Below are 21470 nucleotides of genomic sequence, written 5' to 3' on the forward strand. Positions count from 1 at the left end.
AAAGAAAAAAAAGAAATCTTGATCCCTGCACAATTTTATAAGTATAATATTGGTGTCTACCTCCAAAGAAAGTTATGGGCAATGGTTTTGGCCGCTCCACCCTCAGATTACAGGTTATTTTTAATCCCATCCTGAGATTTGCAACTCTTTTCTAAGCGTGGGACAGGGAAACCAAGCCCATAACTGTGTTGCAAATACCACTCCTGGGACCTAAAATTAAATATTGCAAAATATTTGCCCACATGTTTTGCCTAGTTTTGGCCACTGACATTGGCCTTTACTTTAAATTAGCTTTCTCTACTCCTTATAGTTGCTCCTGAGATAAAAATAACCATAAGGACATTATGGAGAATTTTTACTCACCACTCGAATATGGTCTATTTGTGCTACCTTAATGCTGAAGAAGAAATACTTGTGGTAGGCTTTCTTTTCAGCCAGGAAAGCAAAACGCTAAACCCAAATGCGGACTGAGCCATGTCGCATTATTGCTTGGGACCAGTAGATGGCAACCACCCATTGCTGTGTCAAAGGTAAGTGAGAGTTGTTCAGGTTGGCGATTTATTAAGTGACAATGAGCAGCAAAGCTCTGCTACTCCACACAAGGGGAAAGCAGAACTTGTATTTTTCACTCCTCCTTATCCTTCTCCCTTTTGGAAGGGAGCAGCGAGTTGCCCTTTTACATAGTCAGTTTTGACAAACTGAATTTGAGACAATCCATTTGACTAAAATATCTTATGGCTGCTCCTTACTGCCAATATCAGTCAAAAAAAGAACAAGACAATGGAAAAAAATATCCAAAGCAATCAGACTGCCTTAACTTCCACAGGAATAGCCTCAAGTTCTTATCATTATTAATTAGATTCCTTATTACTTTAGGTGGAGGCAGTTAGACCTGAGTAACAATGAATCTAGGATTGGAAATAGACTTCCCTTTAGGAATTGACTGAGGCTATTGACATACCAGTTAATTAGTTCTGGTTATATGAGTGGCCTTGCAGAATTTTTTTTTTACATGATCAAGTTTGAAGAAATTCTCAATTTTTTCCCCCTACATCTAGATTACAACTAGTAATGTACAACTACATTAGATTAAAAGTTATTGATTTCTAGGAGCAAGAACAGTAAAGGTTTGGAAAAATCCTCTCCAAGAACCTTGCATTTACCCTTCAGAAAAGAAGTTGCTTCATTAAAACAGGAGAAGAGATAGGAAAATATATCTATAACCTTACTAGAAGGATGCTTAACTACCTGTAGTCAGATTAAATTTTCCTTTAGCATTGATTTAACCATATTTTGTGCCTTTGTTTTCAATAAAGGATTGGTATACATAATACATTTATTGATGCACACAGACGTTGAGTGTCTGTAGTGCAGAGAAAACTGGACCTTTAGACCTCTGGAGGATTCCAGCATCACCTTACAGTGTCATTTGCAATTTAAAAAAGAATACACTACAAATAGCTAAACCAGACAACAAGAGCACTGTCACTTTGTAAAAGCAAACCAAAATACTCTGCATAACTGGGATGCCTCCCTCCAAGTTCTCAACCACTTTGCAAACCATTAACTTGAAATGCATTAATTTGCACCCTTGCAGTACAAGGTGTATGTTTATTCTCAGAACTCACACTTTTGCTGTGAAGGCTTAAAAAGCCGACTAGACAGATAATGTATAACCTTTGGCTCTTGTTACAGCTATCACTTGATCAGCTCTGAATTTCCAGAAGTGACTTTGAAATTAGGAGAAAATCAGCTGGCATCCATTTCCTAGTGAATACTAGTGAGGTGAGATTAGGAATAGCTTCTGAAATCCTTTACAAAACCCAGCAAACTTTTCTCATTATTTCCTTAATCTAATAATAACATGTGTACTGTACCCCCCCTACTTTTTAATGAGATTTGAGAGTTTTTTTCTTCTTTAGAGAACTTAAAGGCCTTCAATCTGATGATAAAATTTGAGCAACTTTATATGTCTTAGCATGAGAAATTATGTGACTTGTACATGTTTTTCTTGTGGACCCATGAGTTTTGTTAAGGGTCCAAGTGTTATCTTGGACTCCTCTTGCAGAGAACTGCAAAACTACTTAGATATTTGGTTGTGGGGTTTTTTTTTTTTGTTGTTGGTTTTTTTTTTTAACAAAAAGGCAAAGAAAGAAGCCTAAATGATTTAGAAGGAATTTTTAAACAAACAATAAAAATACTGCTCTGTTTATAGTCATGCTTTTTTTAGCTCAAATGTTTGAGGAGGACAGATAGTTTTAAAGGTTCAAGGTCTGTGGTTACCATGAAGGGCAGAGAAAGGTCTCACTTCTGGTACTTATCATAACAGAAGTTTGCAAGAGACCTCCAAGGACAGGAACTCTCCAGTAAAGTTTAGTTCATGTTCAAAGGAATCCATGTGGAAATTCCCTTCTGCTCAATACTTCATACATCACAGATCAGAAAATACACCCTTATGCACTGTAACAATAGTGATATTTATAGCAAAACTTGCCTCAAGGTCTGGAAATTTATGTGTTAGATATCTAACTAAGGGTCAGAGGTATCTTCAAAAGCTTGTACGGTGTTTCTCTCATGTGTGCAATGAAATATGTGTATGATGAGTTGTGATAAAGAAGATTGTGGCCTGGTAAGAGTGTGCACACCTTTTGTACAATGGTAAAAAGGCCCTTGAAAAATGTAATTGTAGCCTTTACACTTTCTCTTCCTGTGCTTTCTAAAACTGGAAAAAGACCATATTGCCCCTATATATACTATATATATATATATACTATATATATACTATATATATATATATACTATATATACTACTATGCAGAAAAAGAGTCTCTGGACTGTTTTTAGCAAAACATTTCTGTTTCTTTGATCAAGACACTGGAAATGTTCCTTGTTGAGCAAAGCCATAGCATGCTGGCCAGCAGACTTGTTTGTTTGAACATGTTACAGTGAAGATTGAAAATATGATTGAGCACTGAAGCGGGTGCTTGAACATTGACTTTTAAACAAAGAATAAAGTACAGATTTGCAAGAGGACTTTGCTTACCACATCCTTATTTCAGATGCCATTTGAAGTATAATTTAAAGGAGAGATAACCAGGATCACAGTCCAGTAACGTGCTGAATGATTCTGAGGTGGTGTTGGATGCTATCCATTACAATTGCTTGCAGTAAGATTCAGGGATAATCAAACTTGGCATAATAAATTACCGAGATAAGATGGGTAATGAAAGTATGTGAAATGCAGAAGATAAGTTTGTGTTTCTCAACAGTGTTCAGTGTGACTTTTGTAATTATTAACTAAACCTCAAAGACTGAGATAGTCCTTCTTCAAATGTCTTAATCGTTTTTCAGATTCTCTCCTTGCAACAACATCTCCTCACATTTCCACAATGAGGGAAAGGAAGACGACAGATCCAGTTCATTCGTCCACAGATCTGAGTGAGGGGAAGGAGAAGTTAAGACTGAAACAAGAGGTTGGCCTGATTAGCGGCGTGTCATTAATTGCAGGCACCATGATAGGCTCAGGGATCTTTATGTCCCCAGAGTGGGTCCTTCATCACATGGGGAACCCTGCCAGCAGCCTGCTGATCTGGGCAGCATGTGGTCTCCTGGCCATGTTTGGAGCCTTGTCATACGCTGAGCTTGGAACAATAATTAAGGAGTCTGGAGGAGAATATATTTACATTTTGAGGATTTTTGGTTCTTTTCCTGCTTTCCTTTTCGCCTACACTTCTGTCATCCTGGTGAGACCAGCTGGCTTGGCAGCTGTCTGTCTGAGCTTCGCTGAGTACGCCATTGCACCGTTCTACCCAGGTTGCTCGTCTCCGCAGGTTGCCGTCAAATGTACAGCTGCTGCCTGCATCCTGATTTTAACTATCATCAACTGTCTCAACGTGAGGCTGGCAACATCTGTTATGAACATTTTTACAGCTGCCAAACTCTTGGCTTTGTTGGTGATTGTGGTGGGTGGGATGGTGCTGCTTGCCAAGGGACAAACTCAGAGTTTCCAAAATGGTTTTCAAGGCACAACTGCAGGTATTGGGACAATTGGAGTGGCATTTTACCAGGGACTCTGGTCCTATGATGGATGGAACAACCTAAATTATGTAACTGAGGAACTGAAGAAGCCTGAGGTGAGTGAGTGAGCGAGCTGAGTTTTACTTAATCCTGCTATTAATGTGTTTTATTCTATCTGTGTTTGTGTTAAGAGTGGTAATCAAGAGATTTACAGTGAAGGTGGCGAGGCACTGACACAAGAGAAATTGTGGATGCCCCATCCCTGGAAGTGTCCAAGGCCAGCTTGTGTGGGGCTTTGAGAAACCTAGTGCAGTGGAAAGAATCCCTGCTCATGGCATGGGGGTTAGAACTAGATTATCTTTAAGGTCCCTTCCAATCCAAACCATCCTGTGATCCTATGAAAGTTCTAAAATACTCCACTGACTGGAAAAAAAAATATTAGGCAGCACTTGGATGCTTTGGGGATGAAGTTTCATCTTAGTGTTTAGAGGATCTTGCTGAAGATACCTAGATTTATTCAGAAAAGCTCTCACTATTGTAATCCATAAAGGATTCTTAACACCACATATTCCCTAAAAGCCTTGATCCATAATCTATGCATGAGAAAACCACTTTATCTCTCCCGTTGCATGGAGGGTCAACTTCAGAGCAAGCCAAGCCTCACTGGAAAGGGAATCTAACTCTCTGAATGATCCCTGTCTTTAAACATCTACATTTTAGCATTGTACAGTCCATGCTATAGGCACTGAAGTAACTCATCTGCATCTCACATCAGCCTTCTCTATGCCATATTACCTATTTTCACAGATTAAACACTGAAGCAGTGAACAACTCTTATTTTGTAAGAGTCATGTGAGTGCAGAGTGTATAGAGCGTGCTTTCTACCAGTGCAGCACCCAAGATCCTACAGATTAAATGAAAATACACAGTTAAATATTAACCTAAATGGCGGCAAAGATCTCAGGTCCGTTCTCTCCCACAGGATCATGAGCACTGATATTCAGGCCCTTCCAGAGTGGAGACAACAACAGTAGGAATTGCCATATCTTGTCTTGTGTTGAGAATGGGGAATGCAAAAATTTATATTTCAGGTTCTTAGATGCATACAGTTGCCATTTCCCAGTATTTTCAGTTGCATAAGACACTGTTGATTTTATTGAATCTTAAAATGATCCCGTGGTATTCTAAGACACAATCCTGCCACCAAGAAAAAAAGAAATATTTCTTTTCTAGAACAAATCCCCTTTGAGATTTTGAGATCAAACCCCTGCTTTGATTTAAACTGTACAAGTGTTAAATGTGATGCAACACACACTGGAAATTTGTCCGTGGCAGTGGGATGTTTATGGGAAGATGCAGCACACAAGACATAACACACTAGTAACAAATAAATCAATGTTAAAGTAATCAAGAAATATACAAAAGATGTCTTGGGCAGCTACAAAAAAAAATCTTTTAAATAAGATTTGGTGGGTTATTTTTGTTTGATTTATTTTATTTGGTTGGTTGTGGAGTTTTTTAGACTAACTTTGGAACTGTACAACCTTAGTGTTTGCCTGACCTCTTTGGGAGACTGGTGTGAAAACTGACATGTGAATCAGGATCTACGTCTTGTTATGAGGAAAAGTTTAGTGAGTGGAGGAATTTGAATGAGAGATGTGGGTGGTGGCAAAAACAAAACAAACAAAAAAAGCACAGTGCAGGAAGAAATGTGCTGCCCCTAACACTGCTGTCATCCCATTTCCAGGTGACCCTTCCCAGAGCTCTGATGATTGCCATTCCTCTGGTTACGTGCCTGTATTTGCTGGTAAATGTGAGCTACTTGGCAGCCATGACTCCCTCTGAGCTGCTGTCTTCAGGAGCTGTGGCCGTCACTTGGGGGTGAGCTCTGCGTGGGGCAGCATGGGCAATGCAGCCCCAAGAAATACTGGTTCTCTCCTGAGTTTCAGGAGATTTAAATGTTATTCCCGGAGGGAATGGCAGCACTGCCTTGGTCACGCCAAGAAGACCTGTCAGGACTTGTTACAGAGCAGAAGAGGGTGACAAAGATGCCCAGAGGGCTGAAGAACACTGCTGTCTGAGAGAGAGGGGTCTGTTCAGCCTGGCAGAGGGAAAGCTCCAGGGAGACCTTTTAGCTTGTTCCAGTGACTAAAGGGGCTACAAGAGAGCTGAAGAGAGACATTTTACAAGGGCATGTAGTGGTAGGACAAGCAGGAATGGCTTCAAATTGAAAGAGAGTAGGTTTAGATTATGCATAAGGAAGAAATTCTTTACTGTGAGGGTGGTGAGGCACTGGCACAAGTTGCCCAGAAAACCTGTTGGTGCCCCATCCCAAGAAGTGTTCAGGGTCAGGTTGGAGGGGTCTTTGAGCAACCTGGTCTAGTGGGAGGTGTTCCTGCCTATAGCAGGGGCTTGGAACAGAATGATCTTCAAGGTCCATTCCAACCCAAACTGTTCTATGATTCTATAATTCTATAATTCTATAATAATTCTATAATTCCATAATTCTATGGTTCTATGAGGCCAAGGCTGACCAGCTCCATCTGGCCATGGTCTCCAAGGTGCATGTAGGTTACCCAGATGGCACATCCCTTGCTCCCCATTCCCGTTCGTTTACACTGGGAGTTTGTAGCTCCCCCCCAACTCATGTTTTACCTCATGGAAAGTGTCCATAAAGGAGATGTGAAGGCCATGTCAGGAACATCTCCCCACAGGCACTGGGGAAATGCAGTCAGGGTAAATATCCAGACCTGGGGGGGTGAAAAATGACCCACATTTTAGATATTTCAAGGGAAATTGAGAGGGCAATGTGCTGCCCATCCATGCAGGAGCAGGGGGTTGGGAGTGAGACAGAAGCCAGCTGGGTGAATCCTGTCTACCTGGAACCTGGAAATTAGCACAGACCAGAGTCGTTTGGCTCAGTTTCTCCATCTGTAGGGAAATGGAAATGATACTGATCTCAACACGTTTGAGAGGTGTTATATACACGTTGGGTAGCCTTTGGTAACTGTAACATTAATTGGCTTGTGCTTTTCCAGAGCTACGCAGAAGCAATTTTGACCTTCCATCAACTTGAAGTGTTTGGTGACATTAAACAGTTTCTGTGCAAGACAAGTTAGGAAGAGAAGGAAGGGACCATCATGAGAGGTGTCAACACCATCAATGGTCTCCCACCAGAACATCCAGCCTTAGTCTAAATATTTCCAAAGACACAGAATCCCTGATAGCCCTAAATGAGTTGTCTGGCAGAAATGACAACATGGTGTATCCACAGATTATGTGCTGCTCATCCTCTTCCTAAAAAGTCAGCAGCAGCTTTGCTTTTGTGTGCATTTCACAAGATCTCCCATTTGAAGATCTGACTGAGCTCTTGCTGGATGTGTTCTCTAATAGCCTTTCATGTCATTATAAGTAGGAGCTTTTAAAGGTCTAGTGCTTTGTTTGAGCACGTTACAAAGCCTCACTAAGCTGCAGTGTCATGAACTTTCCCTGCACTTCCTTTCCCATAATTCCTAATTAGCAAGTTATTCGTGAGTTTCTTCCTTTGTAACACATCTCCGTTTCCTGCCTGATTAACCTTTTCACCCAAGAGTGCAATTCAGGAAGAAATATTGAACTAGTGACAGGAAAGCTGGGGACTCAAAAGCTTGGGGACAGGTGGAGGGGGTGATGGTTGTGGCTCACAAGCAAGAGATGCAGCTATTCTGGCCATTAAGAAAGAATGGGAGGAGTATAAAGAAGCCAGAGGAGGACTTGTCACATTTAAATGCATTTTTTCCCCATATAAGAGAAAAACTTTGAGAAAGAAACATTGTTCAGTGGTGAGAGGTGCAGAAGAAGCTAAGGAAACAAAAGAAGCTCAGGAAACCCTTCCCAGGGTTTCTTTGATGACAGTGATTTAATAGCAACTACAGGTTTTGGTTTGCTTATAAATAAAATGGTCTAAAAAACTTTGGAGTTTTGGATTTTTGCCATTTATATAAACAGAGTGTTTGTGTATGTGATAATTACCACAAACACCAGCATTTATTACTCAATCAATACTCCTAATGCTGCTTCATTCCAGAAGACAATCTTCACTTTTAGGTGAGAAGATTATCATTCCTTCCAAATGTTTACCCTGAACTCTGTTTGTACCTCTGCTACTTCTGTTAAGGAGAAAGCAAACCAGAAATATCTGATCATGTTGTAGAATCAAATGTCTGGAATTCAAACCACTGCTTTGTCTTAAGTGTGATTCACAGAATAACAGTAATAGGTGTATGTGGGATTAAAGGGTTAAAATTTTATGCATATCGAGGAAGAGGCTATAATGCAGAATATTTCTTCCAGTGTGATTGGAACAGTTTTTCTGTGATTTCCAAGCTAATATTATTGGTTTGACACTGGTATCTTTAGGCTTCTTGCCACAGAATCAATACATAAAATAGGTGGTTTTACCTGTTGTGGTGTCTTTGTACACCATTGCAGTGTGGATAGATGTAGATATATATATGTACACCAAGCAAGAAGAAAAGCTCTCTGACAAGGCAAACTTACTAGTCACTAAATATTATCAGAATTGCAAGAAGACTTTAAATCATTAGAAAAATTTCAGGAAAAAGTTCAGTATAATACAAGAATAATGGAGGGAAGAAACCTGTCTGGTTCTACAGTGAGTATTGAAAATATATACAAAGTGCATCTTATTCTGTGAACTCTTTTCCACCTCAGGGATAAAGTCCTAGGCAGCTGGGCATGGCTCATCTCCCTGTCAGTGGCCCTGTCTACATTTGGTTCATCGAATGGCACGTTCTTCAGCGGAGGCCGCGTGTGCTACATTGCTGCCAGGGAGGGCCATATGGTAAGCACAAAAAAAGGGGTCTGGCTTGCTTTGAGCTACTTCACCTGCTTGTGACACTAAAGCAGAGAGGAAAACACTGAGTATGTTCAACTGGCAGAGCGATAGCTCGTCAAGGGGTTTGTTCCTTGCTCAAAGACTTTAATCCCCATCTTTTTTAAATACAAGTTGTACATGTTGTCTCTGGGCTTTCTTCTTCAGTCAGATACTTTCAAAAAAGATACATATTCACATCTAGCCTGAATTTTAAGAATAGCTTTGAAATTAACCACTGAAATACTGCTGCACTGGAGCACCAGGAACAGGCTGTGGGGTGACCTAGCCAATATATCTGCCCGGAAAGGGGAATCTTGCCATGCTTGTGTACTGTAAGGCACGTTTGCTTGCACTGGGAAGCCAGCCCAGCACCAGCCAGCTGCCTTGGCACGTTATACTGATACACAGATTGGTGTCAGGGGTGTTCCAGTCTTCTCATTGGTAATCCAGCTTAGATGAACCATAAGATATCTCTGCTCTTCAAGCTTCATACCAATTACAAGGTGACACCAAGCCTTACATCTCTCCTAGCTTGTGTTTATCATTGGCTTTGTTAGGTGGGCCAAATCTGGTACCCCAGTGGAGGTCAGGCTGCTGCAGCTCCCCCCTCCCTGGTCCAACCAGTAAGTCCAGCATGTATTCTCAGTAGCCACACACAGACAAACACAGGTATGAAACCTATTTATGTACACACATACATACATACGTGTAGAGCTCTATATGTACATACACAGACGGCAGGGCACACAGAGCTGCACACAGAGACACACCTGGGGCTCACACAAACAGCACAAGCAGCACTGAGGGCCTTGGTTACCCTCTCTGGCTGATCAGGGTTCTGTTAGTGGGAAATACATATAGAAACGTATGTACACTATTTCTGTACAGTGTGGGTCCCTCCAGCAGTTGGGCTCAGACACTCAGCCCCTGGATCCCAGTCTCCCCAGTTGCTGGTACCTGGGTACACAAACCCCTGAGGTTGCTGCCCCATCCCAGCTGCTGATATAGACCCCCTGCCTCACAGGTACAGCCCTCACACACCCACAATTCTCCAAAAAGAGGATAGAAAAGGCTGAGCTGTATTTGTCCTTCTCTGTTTTGAGCAGGCCTCTTGTGTTCCTCCCAAACCTCTCTGCTTTTTTTGGTCCTTCCCACCCACAGCATCTAGCATTTCTGTTCTCAGGTGTGAAGGCACTGAAATAGGTTGCACAGAGAGGGTGTGGATGCCCTGTCCCTGGAAGTTCAAGGCTAGGCTAGATGGGGCTCTGAGCAACCTGGTCTAGTGAAAGGTGTCCCTGCCTACAGCAGGGATGTTGGAACTAGATGATATTTAAGGTCTCTTCCAACCCAAATCCCTCTATGAATCTATGATTCCACACCAGCTCTGCTCCTGGTTCACAGCAGGGAATCTTTTATATATATGAATGACCAGGTTGGTGGAGATGGCTGGACTGGTCATTAGTGGTTTTGGTGGTTCCTGGTTTCAGTGGTTCCTGGTTTCGTTGGTTACTGGTTCCTCAACTTGTCTCTCTGAGGGCAGTGTCTGCTGTATCATGTCAGGCTCTGTGCTAAGCAGTTCACAGATAGTCTGAATCTGACCATACCAAACTACAAGCTGAATGTTTATGCCATTTCTCAGACACTCATCTCTAGCAAGGATCTTTGCATGGTATTTTAGTTGGGAATTAAAAATACAATTAAATGAAAATGAAAGTAGCCTTTCTCATTAAACTTTCCCAATGAAACAAACAATAAAGAGGCTACTAATCCTCTCAGTGTTCTGAAACAAGTCCTGTTTTAATTTGTGGTTAATTACATAAATGTTTCAGGAGCAATCCTTGGCTCATTTTCCAGTCATCCCAAGCGAAGTCAAGTCCCAGAGAGATATGACGGAGGGCAGAAGAATGGGACCAAGGCAAAAGGTCCTTATGGTAGTCAGAAAAGCTCTAATTTGACTCAGCCTTTGTCTGTCACATCAGTAGTTTGAAAACCTCATCTTGCCTGCTCAAACTGAGCATATTTCATATGAAATCAGTGGGACACAATAAAAATACCTTTGAGAGAGTTTTCTGTATTTACACTCCTCAGAGCTGGTCTGGTTTTATATGATGTTTCTTTGCTGACTACTAGTGGCTCTGGCTGTGGGCAAAGCTCCCACCAGCAGCTGAGAGGGATGAATAAGGACCTCTGAGTCCATGATATGATGATACAGTGTTTTGCTTTGCTTTTCAGCCAGACATTCTGTCCATGGCTCATGTGCGATGCCTCACGCCTTCCCCTGCTCTACTGTTTACATCTGCTATGTCTTTAATAATGATAATATCAGGAAGCTTCGCCAGTATTGTGAACTTTTTCAGGTATGTGTGTGTAGGGTGTCTGTTCATATCCCCTGTGCTCCTGGGTTTTACATTGTTTATAGGTGTTTTCTTGCAATATTGTTTTGAGCCTGGGCTATTGCTTTCTAACCAATGCTGGGGAGAGGAGGAGGGAAGAAAGAAAAGAAGGAGCTTGGGAACCAGGACCTTTGCAATGCATGAATGCTCCTGTCCCAATAGACTTAACTGAATGTGATTCATCCTCATTGAAATGAATCTGTAATGTTCAGATAATTCTGAAGTTCTCCTTGTTTGTGCTAGAAAAGAAGTAAATAGAAGAACTACTAAATTTATGTCAATATTCACCTTTTTAATTGGCGATATTAACATCTGGGATCTGTAAGGCAGGCCTGACATTCCTGGATGATCTCATCCCAAGTTTAATGCTATCTATTTTTTTTTCCTTTTCTTCCAGTTTTATGGCATGGCTTTTCTATGGCATGACTATTTCTGGGCTCCTGTATTTAAAAATCAAGAAACCAGAACTGCCAAGATCTTACAAGGTAAAGTAATCACATAAAACTCTCAAATATTTTCCTATATTGTCCAAATGGCTAAGAGAACGTGAAGAGAAAAGAGTGAGCACTGGTGGCTTATAAATTTATTGTTGTTGTCCTTAGTTTTTAAATTTCAATTTTGTCTCAGCAAAGTCAACACGGGGTGATACAGGGTGAGTGTACAGGCATAAGTGAGGGTCAAATTCTCTGTCTTGATAAGCTAATAATGCCCTGCCTCCTCACTATGAAAAATATATCTACCATATCCTTTTTTTTTCCTAAAAGATGTAAGTGGTAAATGAAGGATGATTCTGATCAACATTGTAATCATCTGTTTATGCTTGCAGACCTTGGGCAAACTTCCTGGAGGGTAGCTCAGGTGTAAGAACCTTGCAGAGGAAGAAATAACATAGGCAGAATGCCCCAAATCCTTTGAGGTGACCAGGGGACAGGTTTGTTCCCCACAAAACAGCTAAAAGGAAGGAAATCAAGAGTCATGTGTCCTTCCTCTGATGCCATGAGTGAGCTAATCTGCAGTGCTTCCTCAGTGACTGAGGATTATTAGTGAATGCACAAGCCACCCTCCTTTGAGGAAGGGTGGCTTCAAACTGAAGTTTAAATGCTTTCTGACCAGGCTTACAGAAATTGCTTCTGAGATTGCCTGTCCACCTGTCTGTCAACACGTGAATAAACCTTTTTGTGCAAGGGTGCTAAGTTAATTTGTATAAAATTGCTATGTGTTTTATCTATGGCTTGGCTTTTAGATGCCAGGTAGTAAGGAGAGCAAACACAGACCTGGCACTAAACCCAGGAGTTTGCATCTTCAGGTCTAAGAGGGCAGGCAAGACCAGGGATTAAGGTGTGTTTTAGTGGTGTAGCGCTTGCAGAGATGTTCAGACTTGGAGTGGGGGTAGCCTGGGAAAGACTATGTCTGGATTACTTGATATTTCTAGGTAATACTTCAGGCTGCAGAAAGGTTTAATCTAAAAAACCTTCTGCAGAAGTTCCAGGATTGTCCAGACCCACAGTGGCACAGAATTACATGAGTTTTTATGCTGATGTTTTGCTTTCACAGGTCCCAATTATCATCCCCATAATCGTGCTGATTGCAGCTGTGTACCTGGTGTTAGCTCCCATTATTGATCAACCCCAAATAGAGATCCTCTACATCATCCTGTTCATTTTCAGTGGCATCATTTTTTATTTCCCACTGGTTCGCTTCAAGTACCACCCTCGCTTTTTACAGAGAGTCACTTTACACCTCCAGCTGTTGCTGGAAGTCGCTCCAACTACCAAGGATGTAAACTGAGATAACATCCTCCCTTCCCATGGCTGTCTGCACCTCTTGTTTTATCCCAACTCCTTGGTTTTCAAGGCTCAGAGAAGATTCTTCTGTAAAGAGGAATGAGTAGAATGAGAGTGACACTAAGTGTCCAGCTGTGATGGACTACAGTAATGACTCCTCAGGTTTTCTTAAAATTCTGGGGACATGTTTTTCTCCTTTTCAGCTCTGCCTTGGCAAATTACATACAGATTCCAAAGGAATATGTGCTTTTGTATTTTTTGTCTCAAGAAGGGCTGTTTGTCAAAATCTCAGATCTTATTTCAAGGTAAAAGGCATCAAAAGACAGGCAATGAAATATTATTCCTATAGCAGGCTGGGTCCCTAAGCCATTCCTGGAAATATCTTTAATTATTTCCACCTAGCTCTGCCCACTGTGACTGCAGAGCTTCTCAAATCAATAAAGCAAGGGCTCACCATGCCCACAAAAAATAAAACATTTTTCACTCTGGTATTCACTCTGGGAAGACCTTGCCTCTTCCAGTCCCAGGTGCACAGTCACAACAGTCCTTTCTCTGCCTCAAAAATCATCCCACATCTCCTAGAAACCTCTGACACAAGACAAGAAGTGCTTTAAAGCTCCATCAGTTTACTCAGTTAAGAACACACTTGTCATCTGGGATCCATCCATTCATGATGAGGACACAAGTAGCATCACTCAAGTACTAACATTCACCCAATATGCTTCCCATAATTCCCCTGAAGACAAATAACTTATTTTGTTACAAATTGAGAAAAAACAAAAAAAAACCCAAAACCCCAAAAAAACAACAACAACAACAAAAAAAAAAAAAAAACAAAAAAACAAACCAAAAAACAAACAAAAAAACCCAAAAAAACAAAACCAAAAACTAACCAACCAAAAGCTCTGGAGCCTATGTGCCAGCAAGACATTCTGAGTAGGAATTAAAGAAACCACATACTGCGCTACATTAGGGGAAGAGTGGCCAGCAGATCAAGGAAACACTCCCTCTTTGGACTCAAGACCTGAAATAAGGCAACCAGTGTTGGTCCTTGCTGTTCAAGATGGAGTTGTGAAGACTGCAGAGCCTTCTGTGTAATGGCAACTCATAGCAACAGCCACAAGCTGTGGCTTGAGATGTACAGGCTGGACTTAGGGAACATTTCTTCACTGTGGGGGCAGTGCGGCCTTGGAGTTGTGTGCAAGAAGGTGGTGAGATCTCAGTTCTCTTACATTTTCCACCACAGCCATTTCCACCACAGATTCTAAAGGCACAGCAAAAAAGTCATGGGCTGTGCTCTTACCCACACCTAACACGGTGAAATCACTATTGTTTCCCATTATCCTGAGGCTCAAATGTTTTCTTCCTGTTCTAGGGGAAGGAGAGGTGTTATATGCTGTTTTCTTCCAGTTTTTCTAGATTGTTCCAGGATGAGACCTGTCCTGTCATAGACTAAAAAGTCTAGGAGTTAGTCCCTAAAATGCCTTGTTAGATCTGAAAGTACTAAAAGTTATTCAGGTCAACTTTCTGTCTGCATTCTTCTACAGAACCCGCTGCAATACTGCTACCTCTTGCCTAACTGCTATGATCCCTGACCAGGGTCACTTGATCCTCCAGGTTTCTTCCAGCCCATCCCAGAGCTGTGTGTCTGATTACAATCTCATTCTGCAATGCCACCCCTTCTGTTCCTCTGAGTGGTGATACCAGCAGCTACAGAGATGCACCAACAGTCTGTTTTTCCAAGTATTAGGTATGATAATGGGATAGGCCAGTTGTCACTCATCCAAATCCTTAGCTTTAACAGTGTTTAGGAGTATTTCCTTCCGCTGGTTTTTACTGGAATTGCCAACAAAGGTCGATGGAGGAACAGTTTTCCCTCCCTCCTGAATCCCTTGACAATGTAAAATTCTTGGGATGCCTCTCTTAAAGTAGAGGATGTACTTAAAAGGACTGATGAGGTCAGGAGCTTTAGGTTACCTTCCCCCCACTGCTCCAGGCTCTTCATCTGATGTCAGGGAAACTTCTTAAAGGAGTTGCATCTCAGCTACTGACCATAAAATTAAGATAATACAATTTCTCTGATTATAATCTTTTGGAAACAAGTTCTATTTCCTACACCTATTTATGAAGCCTACCACATGGGGCTGTGCTCTAATAAAGAACACAAAAAGATTTAGCACTTTGAATAAATAGACTTGTTGTATTACTGGTTTGTTTATGGATGTACAGGAGCTGGAAAGCTGCAATTATCATACTTTGTGCCAATCTCATTTTCTGTAGATATTATTGCAACAAGATTTTTTCGATTTATGTTGCTTAGGATTTGCAGGTGTTTGTAATGCCAAAACAAGATGCTGAAATCTCACAGAATTGCAAGATAATTACAATAATATGGGCATTACAATGAAGTGAGGTAATGTGTCTGTTTCTGTTTTTCATCCAAGAAAAACAATTCCAATGAAATTTTACAGCATGATCACAAACAATCAACATTAGGCTTATCTCTCCTTGGTCAGAAGGTTTAACAACATGCGTGGGTGCTTATGTGTGCATACACTCATTTTTCAAAATGATTGCTTATCTACTCAACCCCAGCATATGTAAATTGGAATCTCTTTTTCCTTCATGAGACATTTACAATAAAAATGCCAGAAAGAGGCAGCACGTCCTTATCATTCATTCCTGCAGCACAGTGACAATGTGACAGTGGACAGAGCTCTGTAGCTGCTGCTTGTGCAGGTGTACTACAAGATCTTCTTGGTCTTGTCTGTTTCCAAAGCTCCAGATCCCTGTGACCTGTGTTTAGCTCCTTTCTTCTTGGTCTCAGTGGAAAAACGGACTATCAGCATTGAACTCAATATAATCATAAGATCTGTACTTCACCTGAAGACCCTGAATATAATTGAATCCTATCCTTCAGCTGGAAACCTGCAACAACCAGTTGGGAGTTTTACCTTGGTGCACAAAGCTGAATGTATTCTGGGCTGTTTCCTGACTTCCTTAGAAGCATCAGAGATGGGCTACACCTGGGGACAGCAAAGGACAGTCCAGAGTGTGAGAGAGAACAGAAAATCCTCCTTTGGTGATTTTCTAGTCAGACATGCTCATGTGCCCAAATTCAAGTAATTGCCATAATTTGTGGTTGAGGACAAATTTCGGCTTGGGTGGGACAGAGCAGAATTCATGATGACTTTAATTTTCCTCTGTTCAAGAAACACAGTTCACCTACTTAGATTGACTGGGTTTATCTGAACAGTGCAGAGGGTTTGGTATTTAGTCTCTCCTGCTCCTTCCTGGGACATAGGGAATAAAAAAGACCTCACTGGACCCTCTTAGCAGTGTTAACTTGCTTTCCAGGTCATCACACTGATGGGTTTGTAGACCTTCTCTTTTCAGAGATGAAATAAATACAGTCAGCTCTTGGAATCACAGACCATTCCAGTCTAGGTTGGAATGGACCTCTGGAGGTCTCTTGTTCAATTTCCTTCTTGAAGCAGGACTATTATCATGCTGAAATAGGTGCCTCTGTCTCTTCATGCTTTGGAAAACACTGAGGATGGAAAGCCCTCCATCTCTCTGCACTGCTTTCTGGATAAAGAAATTTTCCTGAAGATCAATCTATCATCTCAAGCCGCAGCTTGTGGCTGTTGCCATTCCCTGTATCATCTTCTCCTGACAAAGAGGTTGGGTCCATCCTTTTTTTAAGTTTCTTTCATGGAGCTACAGGTTGCTGTTCTGTTGCCTCTTCTTCTTTTTGCCAGATTCAACAAGTTCAACTCATCAAGCTTCTTCAGGTAGGCAAAGTGCTCTGGACCTCTGTCTTGGGAGCTCTTTGCTGAACTCTTCCCAGTTCCTCTGCTTTCCTTTTGAACTGGGAAGGGGTCAGAGAATTGAATGCAATATTCCAAATGTGCCCTCACAGGTGTCAAGTCTACAGAGTCACTGACATCCTTTGGTCTGTTTAGGTACCTTTTGTAATGCAGGCCACTATGTGTAACCCTTTTGGTCAGTCACTTCTAAGAGCTTCAGCTGACTTAGTTGAAGGCAAGGGAAAGCCCTTATTTTGTACAGTTGGTGCTCTTGTTAGAAACTTTGTCTAGGCTGTGATAAATCCAGCATTAGGATGACTCAGTCTAGCAGTGCAGGGGGATCTACATCCTGCACTTTACCATTTATTGGTTAGTTAGTTGGATACTGTCAGGGTCTTTGTGTATGTGACTCATTCCTCATGAAAGAGTGATTTTTGCTAAAAAAAGGATGGACACCCACAGTCATACAATACATGGCTGGTCTTAGGTTTGTGAACTAGCAGTGAGATTAATGGGTAGTGAAATAGCCCATTTCTTTTTAGAATCGAGCTACCATGTCATGTTTGTCCTCAGAGACAGCAAACCCTATGGCTTGAATGTCTGGCAGATAAATGATCATCTGTTCCTTCTAAAGGTTGGTCATCAGTTCTTATTATTTAATTTCATAGACCATGCCCTGGTTTCCATGCAGTGACATGAAAGGCAACAGGGGAGCAGAGAACAGGGAAAATGAGAAGTAACTTGAAAGACAATTTCTGTCCATACAAGTCTTAGCTTGTCTGTCTGAATTACCTATGCAAAATCCAGACATGGACAACACCCAAACAGCAAAGACGTGTGCCCAGAAGCTCTGAAATGACAGAATTTTTTTTTATTTTTTTTTTTTTTTTGCTAAGCAGTAATTAATTTCCTTTCTGTTTGGACCTTCTAGGCCTGTGCTTCAGTTCACAATCTATTTTTCCCACAGCATATCTGTGTCATTAACAAAGCAGAGCAACAGCTCTGTATTTTGCCTTTTTTCGTTGCTCAGACTGTGGTTGCCAAACTTCATCAACAGGTCATGATTCTTTTGAAGAGATGGCACCAGAATGCACACAGGTTTCCAGCAGAAGGTATGAGCCCTGGCTCAAGGGGCACCACCACAGCCCCACCCAGTTCCTGAATTAGGAATCCAGAGCTGCCCCCAGGATCTCTCAGAGTATTGGTCCTGCTGTCTTCCTCCCTTTGCTGTGGCCTTACCCCAGGGCTCTCAGTGCTCAGCTTTCCACTCAAATCCCACCCTGTTTTAAAGTGGGTTAATGAGACTCCAGCCTGGCTCAGCTGTTGTGAAGCTTAGTTCATTCATGTTTATAAATAAAAGTAAATAATCTCATCTCACTGAAGAGGAAGCAGGAGGATCAAATGATGCCAATAGTCTTCTTTTTCCCTAGGCCAAGCAGTCTCTCTTACCCATACTTTTACAATCTTTATTACATGTGCAGAGCCTGCAGAAAATATGGAGGGTTTCACTCTGGCTGGAGGGCCACTTTGGTAAGTTGTACCAGCTGAGCCACACTTTTGGTGTCCTGGGATGGCTCTCAGTCCACTGGGGCTATGTGGGCACTCTGCAGGCAAGAGCCATGCCCCATGCACAGCGTGAAAATGCAGAGGAGCTTGGATCTATTTGAGCTGCAAACCATCCCAAGGATCAGGAACCCTGGGATCCCCTAAATCTGCAGAGAGCTTCATCCCTTGGAGAAAGAAGAAAAGCTTGGACCAGATCCTGCTGCAGGTTCCTACCAGGATTCTCATGCACCAAGCACAAGCATGATCATGGGTAAAGAAACTGATGGTGACTTTTCATTCCCTTGGAGCCACCTGGACTCCAGGCCACTATGGAAACAGAAATTGTTCTTAAAAATCCCCTGCAGTCTTTGCCAGCTTCCCAAAGGGTACTCTCACCCCATGTCTCCATAGCACCAAGCTTTCCTACTCCTCCTGCTCTAAGGCCTGTGCTGCCAACCTGTCCAGCAAACCCCTGCCTGTTTTTCCACTCTCATTTAGTTTACTTTGTGCTGAAAGTATCATTCCTCAGATTTACAATGCAAAATACCTCTCAGACAGCACCAAACTTTACTCAGGAGTCCTGAATATGGGCAAAGGACAGGGACTGGGGGGATTTGGAATAGCCATTAGCACAGATGGGGATGATGAGGAAGGCATTGCACAGCTGTGGGCTGAAACTTCAGCTTAACCTTGGCTTCCTTAAAATCACAGAATCAACAAGTCCAACTGTTAACCCAGCATGGCCAAGCCACCACTGAACCATGTCCCTAAGCATCACATGTACACTTTTTAAAAATCCCTCCAGGGACAGTGGTTCTACCACATCCCTGGACAGCCTATTTCAATGTTTGATAACCCTTTCAGTGAAGATATATTTCCTAATATCTGATCTAAACCTTCCCTGGAGCAACTCGAGGCCATTTTGTCTTGCCCTGTTGTTTGTTACTTGGAAGAGACTCATACCTCATTACAACTCCTCTCAGGTAATTGTAGAGAGCAGTAGGATCTCCCCTAAGGTCAGACAAGTCCCCATGTCTGCTGTCCCCGAGGCAGGTGAGAGGGTGCGGGGAGCAGAGGGGCAGGGAGGTGACATCACAGCGGACAGAGGGGCTGGCAGATGGCAGTGGCAGTCAGGTGATGAAAAGCTCAGCAGCATCAGCCTCTCCCTCCCCTGCGGCTGGGCAGGACAAAGAGCTGAGACCAGCAATGGGGTCTGTCGTGCCCAGGGAGTTGTTTCACTGTGCCCCCGTGGGCACCTGCATGCAGCCCCTGCCCAGCCAGAGCTGGCTTCATCCACTGACACCGCAGAAAAGCCCTTTTTGGGGCAGGAGAGTGAGATCAAACAGCTCTGGGTGTAGTCAGACAGATGCCAGCTCTGGAGCAAGGGAGAGGGCAGTGCTGTGGCTGGAAGTGAAATGATAAAAGGGAACAAGTCCTGCCCTCTGCAGTAGTGGCCCCCTGGTCCCTGTCCCTCTGTCCCTGTGTCTGTACCGCAGGCACCCACAATCCAGCACCCACCAGAGACACTTCTCTTGGGCTGCAGCAACTGCCCTGGGCAGGGGATTCTCCCGAGGGCCATGGCTTTTTAGCTTGAAGCTGTAGTTGGTTAGAAAGGAAGGCAGCTTTCAGGCTGAAATCAGGATGAGTCCTTGTGAAGTCAGGCAAATTCATGAAAACTGAATTATTCATCTCTGTATTCAAAACATACCCACCCCCCTGCCATTTTGGAAATCCAGATGAAATGTTTTTGTGCTGGAGTTGGATGCTCCCAGGGGTACTTTTGAAGTGCATTTTAAAAACCTGGCTCTTTGTCTTGTCTTGAGATCAAAGCTGGTTGGGAAGCAGGAGCTGCCTTCCGGAGCAGGCAGGACCTTGCCCAGCTGAGCTCAGGGCTTACAGGAAACCCACAGAGAAAACTCAAGGCTCAAGTTGTGTAACTGAGCACAAAGTGAATCTGACTTTTTCATTATCCAAGGTGAGTGCCAACAGATAAACACAGGCAATAATGGTGAAGGGTTTGTTATATGTATTTTTTTTTGTAGATGGAGTTTTGGTGGAAGAAAGCTACCATTTATTTAAGATGTGTTGGTCCCTAACACAAAGAAGCTGTAGCTGTGAGTTATAGCCTGCATTTTGTCAGCTGCTGTACATTTGTAGAAGCCCCCTCAAAAATTAAACCATTTTCCAGAGACCATCTCAGCACTACTGCATCATACAATGCCTGAACTGTGCAGGAGAAACACACTTGTGTTTTCAGTGGGTGCAGTTTACACCCTGGAACCCCAATTACTATGCAGTTCAATGGGCTTTGGAAAGCATGACCCATGGAAATGCTTTGTGGGACAGTGCTCCCTCCAGGAGTGTTTTCTTAGAGGAGGTGGAATTGGCAAACAAACTCGGTTTTCCCTTTCCAGCATTCCCTCAGGTAGGACAGCAGGAGAGCACATGCCTCCTGTGGCAGAAGTAAAACAGAACTATCAGTCCACCAAGCTGGGTTTGTCCACAAGGATGTGTCTCCTTCCCCCATCCCCTGTAGGGAATACCTGGATGCATGCTCATGACATGTCAGTATCCACAGAGATGTTTCATGTGGCTTTAAGCAGAAATGGAGATATCTGATCCAAATCATAAATTTTTCAGAGCAAAGAATACATGTAAAGCACTACACCTTCTCTAGTTTGTAAAAGGGTTATAGAAAATAAAGTTCAGAAGGGCAAAAACTTTGGCTGATGGCTCTGATGTCCCAGGTAGATGTACTGAGAGTCATGAATAGCATCAGCAATAGCTGATTAATTCCTAAAAGCACTTTGAATATTAGCAGATTACTTCAACAATTGTCTCTTCGTTACTACTCCTTGGAGCAGCAAATTCTCCAGGGTTATTTTAGGTTGCCTTATCTGGCTTTTCTCAAGCCAATGTCCTCTGAGGGACCCTTGTTGGCCCTGAGATATGACTGTCCTTTCCATGGGAGGATCCACACTGTCCAGGACACTATCTTAGCATGTTGTGGGGGTGGCTGTGGCTTAGACCTGCTGGGGGATGTAAG

At 42.5% G+C, this 21470-nt stretch overlaps 1 protein-coding gene across 2 annotated transcripts; it reads left to right on the forward strand.

The window, feature by feature from the left end:
- The first annotated feature begins 435 nt into the window (after positions 1-435).
- LOC146440337 (b(0,+)-type amino acid transporter 1-like) lies at positions 436-13559 on the forward strand. 2 transcript variants are annotated; one of them, XM_085056956.1, is made up of 7 exons: positions 436-530; positions 3352-4133; positions 5765-5898; positions 8731-8860; positions 11126-11250; positions 11684-11771; positions 12841-13559. In XM_085056956.1, exons 1-7 carry the CDS (start codon positions 503-505, stop codon positions 13072-13074), a joined length of 1521 nt encoding a protein of 506 aa, XP_084913082.1. In that variant the 5' UTR covers positions 436-502; the 3' UTR covers positions 13075-13559. The 2 variants fall into 2 exon arrangements, with proteins under 2 accessions (XP_084913082.1, XP_084913083.1); XM_085056957.1 differs by lacking the exon at positions 436-530 and adding an exon at positions 1726-1785.
- Positions 13560-21470: the final 7911 nt, after the last annotated feature.

The sequence above is a fragment of the Lichenostomus cassidix genome, chromosome 3 (genome assembly GCF_008360975.1).
Source record: "Lichenostomus cassidix isolate B80296 chromosome 3, HeHo_3.0, whole genome shotgun sequence".
Lineage (NCBI taxonomy): Eukaryota > Metazoa > Chordata > Aves > Passeriformes > Meliphagidae > Lichenostomus > Lichenostomus cassidix.

Coding starts and splice junctions, on each gene's coding strand:
- LOC146440337 (XM_085056956.1), top strand. CDS start 503: ATGGCAACCACCCATTGCTGTGTCAAAG. Junction 5,899..8,730: donor GCTGTGGCCGTCACTTGGGG/GTGAGCTCTGCG, acceptor TTTCCACCTCAG/GGATAAAGTCCTAGGCAGCT. Junction 11,251..11,683: donor AGTATTGTGAACTTTTTCAG/GTATGTGTGTGT, acceptor CTTTTCTTCCAG/TTTTATGGCATGGCTTTTCT.